At 47.9% G+C, this 7,762-nt stretch overlaps 1 protein-coding gene across 1 annotated transcript in view; it reads right to left on the bottom strand.

Annotated features, from left to right (window-relative positions):
• Positions 1-624: 624 nt before the first annotated feature.
• The window catches only part of LOC132567242 (zinc finger protein 91-like), a 257,261-nt gene continuing 250,123 nt past the window's right edge, over positions 625-7,762 (bottom strand). Inside the window, 4 exon segments of the mRNA XM_060232930.1 lie at positions 625-641; positions 1,049-1,199; positions 1,201-2,735; positions 5,726-5,845. Coding sequence (XP_060088913.1) covers positions 625-641; positions 1,049-1,199; positions 1,201-2,735; positions 5,726-5,845 — 1,823 coding nt within the window.

Genomic DNA, 7,762 nt, shown 5'->3' with positions numbered 1-7,762 from the left:
AACCAACCAACCATGTCCTGCAATACCTCACTCAGTTCTTCTGGGGCAGAGTCCGGGTGGCTGACCATAAGCAGATAGAGCTCAGTGTCATCAGCATATTGGTGACAACCCAGCCCACATCTTCAGACCATCTGGGCAAGGGGATGCATGCAGAAATTAAATAGCATTGGGGGAAGGATTGCCCCCTGCAGCACTCCATATTCTCCCTCTGTCCCCGACCATGGAGAAAGGAGGTCAGCCACTGTAAAGCTAATCCCCGAATTCCCGCATCGGTGAGGCGGTGGGCCAACACCTCATGGTCAACCGTATCGAATGCTGCTCACAGATCTAACAGTATCAGCAGTGCCAAACCACCACGATCCAGATGCCTCTGGAGGTCATCTATTATTAGTAAATTTTATCAGTTTTTCGGTTCAAACTACCCCCACCTTAAGACTTTGCTTCTAAAATTCTGTATATGTTTGGATCAATGTATGTCTGTGAAAATCTCCATTCCAGAATCAATGTCCATAATTCAAAAATACATTCTCAGCTTACAGATACAGACCTAACCAGCACACCTAAGATTGCTACAGAACAGACATTGACTCTAGATTTTGATGCAGTAATTCAGAGAAAGATATATCAGTTACTGAAGACCGCTAAATAAAGGAAATAGTGTAAGGCAGGTCATTCTTTAAGTATGTTTGTATATTGAGTAAAAGATACTATTGTAAATTGGATTGGCCTAGGTTCTTTCTAAAGTTTGTATCTCTGGAACCTGGCCTTACACTATAGGGCACACCTGGCCTGGCCCAACGAAGTGACACTTTTGTCAGATCATTGTAAAAAAAAATGAGTTCAACACCCTTAGGCAAAAAAGTGACATGTTTTTTCCCCAGTGTGGGTTCTTGTATGTTGTTGAAGATAAACACACTGAATCTCTTTCTAGTCTGAAACTTTTTGTCCTAGGTGGACTCCTCGATGCTTTTGAAGATTACTACTGCAACTGAATTTCTTCAAACATTCTGAGCATTCAAAAGCCTTCTCCCCGTGTGGGTTCTTTGATGCTGTTGAAGATTTCCACTCCAACTGAATCTCTTCCCACAATCTGAGCATTCAAAAGGCTTCTCTCCTGTGTGGATTCTTAGATGACTTTGAAGACTGTTATTCTGACTGAATCTCTTCCCACACTCTGAGCATTCAAAAGGCTTCTCCCCCCATGTGGGTTTTTTGATGCTCTTGAAGAGAACCATTTTCACTGAATCTCTTCCCACACTCTGAGCATTCAAAAGGTTCCTCCCCGGTGTGGGTTTTTTGATGACGTTGAAGACTGCTATTATGACTGAATCTCTTCCCACACTCTGAGCATTCAAAAAGCTTTTCCCCTGCGTGGGTTCTTTGATGCTTTTGAAGAATGCTACTCCGACTGAATCTCTTCCCACACTCTGCGCATTCAAAAGGTTTCTCTCCTGTGTGGGTTCTTTGATGCAGTTGAAGACTGCCACTCCGGATGAATCTCTTCCCACACTGTGAGCATTCAAAAGGTTTCTCTCCTGTGTGGGTTCTTTGATGCAGTTGAAGACTGCCATTCTGAATGAATCTCTTCCCACACTCTGCGCATTCAAAAGGTTTCTCCCCAGTGTGGGTTCTTTGATGATTTTGAAGAGTGCTATTATGATTGAATCTCTTCCCACACTCTGCACATTCAAAAGGTTTCTCTCCTGTGTGGGTTCTTTGATGCAGTTGAAGACTGCTGTTATGACTAAATCTCTTCCCACACTCTGTGCATTCAAAAGGTTTCTCCCCTGTGTGGGTTCTTTGATGACTTTGAAGACTGCTATTATGACTAAATCTCTTCCCACACCCGGAGCATTCGAAAGGTTTCTCTCCTGTATGAGTTCTTTGATGACTTTGAAGACTGCTATTACGACTGAATCTCTTCCCACACTCTGAGCATTCAAAAGGCTTCTCTCCTGTGTGAGTTTTTAGATGATTTCGAAGACTATTATGACTGAATCTCTTCCCACACTCTGAGCATTCAAAAGGTTTCTCCCCAGCATGGGTTCTTTGATGACTTTGAAGATTGCCACTGCAACGGAATCTCTTCCCACATTCTGAGCATTCAAAAGGCTTCTCCCCTGTGTGGGTTCTTAGATGACTTTGAAGATTGCTATTCTGACTGAATCTCTTCCCACACTTTGAGCATGTAAAAGGTTTCTCCCCTGTGTGGGTTCTTAGATGACTTTGAAGATTGCTATTCCGACTGAATCTCTTCCCACACTTTGAGCATGTAAAACTTTTCTCCCCTGTGTGGGTTCTTTGAGGCTGTTTAAGAAACAAACTATGACTCAATTTCTTTCCAAACTCTGAACATTCAAAATGTTTCTCTGCTTTGTGGATCCTTTGGTGCACAAGGAGTTGTGATTTGTATCTGAAGTACTTTCCACACTGAAGGCATTTACATGCCTTCATTATACCGTGCTTTGAAAAATGTATATTACATTGGGTTTGATCTGAGAAGTTCATTCCGCACTCCATGCACTTGTAAGTTTCCTCCAAGCTGTGAATTATGTCTTGGAAATCCCCCCCTTGGCAAGGAACAGATTTATCCCTCTTCTTTATCCTGTGCCTGAATTCCTGCCTCTGAGGCCTGCTTCGAATCCTGATGTTTCTTCTCACATCTTTGTTATTTATATCATGTGGCGATAAATGATGGAGTTCCTCATCCTCCTGCTGGATCATCTTATCATCTCCTGCTGGAAGAAAGAGAGATTTTTTGTTAGTATCCCCACAAGAAGTTCTGATAAGCTCCTGAAGTTTCATTCACACTCCAAATATTTCACTGTCTCTCTCCTGTTTTATAATGAAGTGTACAATAATAAACACTTTGAATTAAGCTTCCTGCATCAAACACTTTGAATTAAGCTTCCTGCATCAAAGACACTTGGTTGGGACTCTTAGCATTGTTATGGCTCCACACCTGTGTGACTTCTTTGATGTGAAGAAAGGGCTGTGTTATGATGGAAGCTGTTCTTCTACTCCAAGCAATTACACAATTGCTTTCCTAAGGGAATCAGCATCTCCAAAATGACATTCATTCTCTGACTGAGTCTTTGCAAATGCCATACTTTCAATTCCCTTTTCCCTGCAGTGTATTTTCTGTTCTTTGGTTGACTGACCTTTAAGGCCCATGTGGGGCCCTTAAGGCCCGTGTGGGGACGCCGCCCCAACCCTGTATGGGCGGAGAGCCTATTTTGGCTCACCCTCGGGGCTTGATGGACCCGGAACGGTTCCAAACGGCCCTGAGGGATCCCTGGCCCACTGGCAATTCCCTCGATGACCTGGTGGAAATCTGGCAAGGCCAGCTGTCCAGGGCTATCGACGAAATTGCACCTCGGCGTCCTCTGCACCCTCGTATGAAGCTGGCTCCATGGTATACCTTGGAGCTGCGCCAGCTGAAACAAGGGCTCAGACGACTAGAGAGGCAGTGGAGGCATACTCGGGACGAAGCGACGAGAACATCCTATAGAACGTTTATGAAGTCTTATGAGATGGCAGTCAAGGCTGCAAAGAAAGATTACTTTGCAACCAAGATTGCATCTGCAAACTCGCGCCCAGCACAATTATTTAGAATAATTGGGGATCTTATAACATTGCCACAAGGCAAACCAAATGTTAGAGAATTAGAAATAGGCTGTGAGGCATTTGCGGAATATTTTGCAGATAAAATCTCGTTGCTCCGCCAAGACCTGCCTACCACATTGGATACAGTGAGTGAAATTGAGGCTCCGTGCCTGTCTTCGGGCTTAGTGCTGGACCACTTCGACCCACTCAGCCTGGAGGAAGTCGACAGAATCCTCTCCGCTGCTCGCCCGACAACATGTGATCTGGACCCTTGCCCCTCATGGCTGATTAAATCTTGCCAGAGGAAGCTTAGATGTCCTTTACGGGACATCATAAACAGATCCCTCCTAGAGGGGCATTTTCCAACACCTCTGAAAGAGGCCTTGGTCTGCCCTCTCTTGAAAAAAGCTACAGCAGACCCGGCCGAATTGGTGAACTATCGTCCGGTGTCCAATTTACCGTTTTTAGGTAAAATTATTGAGAAGGCTGTGGCGTTGCAGCTACAGAGGTTTCTGGATGACGCTTCTGTCCTAGACCCATGCCAGTCTGGCTTCCGGCCGGGCCATGGGACGGAGACGGTGTTGGTCGCCTTGGTGGATGACCTCCAGCGGCAACTGGATCGAGGCGGCGTTGCGGTGCTGATGCTGTTAGACCTGTCGGCTGCATTTGATACAGTCGACCATCGGCTACTGACACGCCGCCTCGCCAACATTGGGGTTGAGGGGTCGGCCTTGCAATGGCTTTCCTCCTTTCTCCTGGGTCGGGGACAGAGGGTGGCTATTGGGGGTGAGCGGTCCCGGAGGCACACACTGGACTGTGGAGTGCCTCAGGGAGCAGTTCTCTCCCCGATGTTGTTCAACATCTATATGCACCCCCTTGCCCAGATTGCCCGGCGGTTTGGGCTGGGTTGCCATCAATATGCAGATGACACCCAGCTCTATCTACTAATGGACGGCCGGCCCGGCTCTGCCCCAGGGAATCTCGACCGGGCTTTAAAGGCTGTTGCGACATGGCTTAGGCTGAGTGGGCTGAAGTTGAATCCAGCAAAGACAGAGGTCCTTTGTGTGGGTCGCAGCGCTCTGGGAGGGGAAATAGCTCTCCCGGCCTTCGACGGTGCGCCATTGAAAGCAGCGCGCCAGGTAAAGAGCCTGGGTGTTTTACTGGAGCCTTCATTATCGATGGAGGCCCAGATAGCAGCCACTGCCAAGTCAGCATTCTTCCATCTGAAGCGGGCAAGGCAGCTGGCCCCTTTCCTTGAGCGCCGGGACCTCGCAACAGTGATCCATGCAACGGTCACCTCAAGATTGGACTACTGTAATGCCCTCTACTTGGGGCTACCTTTGTGCCGGACCCGGAGGCTGCAGCTAGTGCAGAACGCGGCGGCCAGGCTGTTGTTGGGACTCCCGAAATGGGAACATATACGGCCGGGGCTACGTGGACTGCACTGGCTGCCGATTATATACCGGGTCCAGTACGAAGTGTTGGTCATTACCTTTAAAGCCTTATATGGCCGAGGACCCACCTACCTGAGGGACCGTCTTTCCCGATATGAACCCCAGAGAGCACAGAGGTCAGCCGGGAAAAATCTAATGACTATCCCTGGGCCGAAAGAGATTAAATATCAGAATACTAGAGCATGGGCCTTTTCAAGCGCGGCCCCGGCCCTATGGAACCAACTCCCTGAGGAGGCGCGGGCCCTGCGGAACCTCGATCAGTTCCGCAGGGCCTGCAAGACCACCCTCTTCAAACTTGCATACTCGGACTGCTAAAGAAGGCTGTTAATTAAGGATCCGCCAATGCGGTTCTAAAGATCTATACCGCTGTGTATAAACTGGCAGAACCAGCGTCAATACCATCAGCACTGTCAGATTAAGTTACTAATTGTATTAACTGGTTTTTAATGTTGTTAAACTTAATGTTTTATATTGTTAAATTTAAAGGTTTTATCTGTTACTGTATGCTTTTATGAAATGTTGTTAGCCGCCCTGAGCCTGCCGAGGTGGGGAGGGCGGGATATAAATAAAATTTATTATTATTATTATTATTATTATTTCTTCACAGACTGGGGTTTCAAGGAAGACCCCTTTTGGGGAAGAAGTGGGCTTATCCCTCCTCTTACCTGTGTGGCTTTCCTCCTGCCTCTCTGGTCCATCTCCAGAGTTATCTTTGGCATCGTCATTCTTAACTACTTCCAAAGAGAACTCCTGGAATTCCCCAGCTGTCTCCTCTACATGTTCTGCTGAAATAAGGAAAGAGTTTCAATCAGCACCCATGCAAGAAGCCAAGCCATCGGTCAGGCACTGCTCTCTCTTGGGTCTGCATTTCTTTTAGAAGATCTTCTTTCCTACCAAACTGAGCTGCTGGTCACACCTTATCCCTGCCTGGACCTTCCATAGAGCTGTTTTGATATTCTGCCCATCCCTCCTCTCCCCAAACATATTTCAAGAAGAAGAAGAAGAAGATATTGGATTTATATCCCGTCCTCCACTCCGAAGAGTCTCAGAGCAACTCACAATCTCCTTTACCTTCCTCCCCCACAACAGACACCCTGTGAGGTGGGTGGGGCTGGAGAGGGCTCTCACAGCAGCTGCCCTTTCAAGGACAGAGAGCGGCCTACAATCTCCTTTCCTTTCCTCTCCCACAACAGACACCCTGTGAGGTGGGTGGGGCTGGAGAGGGCTCTCACAGCAGCTGCCCTTTCAAGGACAGAGAGCGGCCTACAATCTCCTTTCCCTTCCTCCCCCACAACAGACACCCTGTGAGGTGGGTGGGGCTGAGAGGGCCAGTTTGGTGTAGTGGTTAAGTGTGTGGATGCTTATCTGGGAGAACCGGGTTTGATTCCCCACTCCTCCACTTGCACCTGCTGAAATGGCCTTGGGTCAGCCATAGCTCTGGCAGAGGTTGTCCTTGAAAGGGCAGCTGCTGTGAGAGCCCTCTCCAGCCCCACCCACCTCACAGGGTGTCTGTTGTGGGGGAGGAAGATAAAGGAGATTGTGAGCCGCTCTGAGACTCTTCGGAGTGGAGGGCGGGATATAAATCCAATATCTTCTTCTTCTTCTTCTCCCAGCTGCCCTTTCAAGGACAACCTCTGCCAGAGCTCTGGCTGACCCAAGGCCATTTCAGCATGTGCAAGTGGAGGAGTGGGGAATCAAACCCGGTTCTCCCAGATAAGAGTCCGCACACTTAACCACTACACCAAACCGGCTCTCCTCTTAAGGGGGAAGGTGGCAAAGAACGATTCTCCCCCTGCTCCCATTTGTCTCTCTGCTCTTGATGATGAAATACAAGAAATACAAGATGTCATCATGAAATCCAGTCCTGCAACTGCGCTGAGAGTTTCCTTTCAGTTGTGAAGAGAGCCAGGAGGAGTTGGTTTCCAGCCTCCCCCAAATATGCATTTTCTATGGATCTAAGCAGGATCTCACCAAGTGAACCCCACATTTCAGAAGGGGACCCCTATGGTTCTTGGAAGAGGTGCCATTTGTTAGGGGGACAGGTAATGACCAATGAGAAAACAAACCCTGCAGTGTAGGGCCACCGTTCTCAAGGTCAGGAACAGGTTCTTGCTATTTCTGGGCCATTCTCTGCACCTTAAAAAGTTAAAGGTAGTCCCCTGTGCAAGCACCATTCGTTTCCGACTCTGGGGTGACGTTTTCACAGCAGACTTTTTTTTTTAACGGGGCGGTTTGCCATTGCCTTCCCCAGTCATCTACACTTTCCCCCCAGCAAGCTGGGTACTCATTTGACCGACCTCGGAAGGATGGAAGGCTGAGTCAACCTCGAGACGGCTACCTGAACCAGCTTCCGCAGGGATAAAACTCAGGTCGTGAGCAGAGCTTAGGACTGCAGTACTGCACTGTGTCACGGAGCTTTTCTCTCTACACCTTAGCTGGGCCTATTATCTAATGAGTAGCAATTTCTGAAGGCCCAGCTAAGGTCTCTACACTGTAGCTGAGCCTATTATCTAATGCGTAGCAATTTCTGAATCATCCAGGCATTTCTGCCTTTCCTAGAAGCAGCAGGTCAGCCTGTCTCTCTGGAAAGGAGGCTATCTTATTGTTAGCAAGAGATAGCCAGAAGACTGATTTATGGGGCCTTAAGTTCGTTGACTTGTTACAGTAGAGGAAGACGCTCTGGAAGCCGATCCCATAAGAAC

The sequence above is a fragment of the Heteronotia binoei genome, chromosome 2 (genome assembly GCF_032191835.1).
Source record: "Heteronotia binoei isolate CCM8104 ecotype False Entrance Well chromosome 2, APGP_CSIRO_Hbin_v1, whole genome shotgun sequence".
NCBI lineage: Eukaryota > Metazoa > Chordata > Lepidosauria > Squamata > Gekkonidae > Heteronotia > Heteronotia binoei.
Note: the sequence above shows the minus strand (reverse complement) of the source record. Positions and strands in the feature narration are given on the sequence as shown.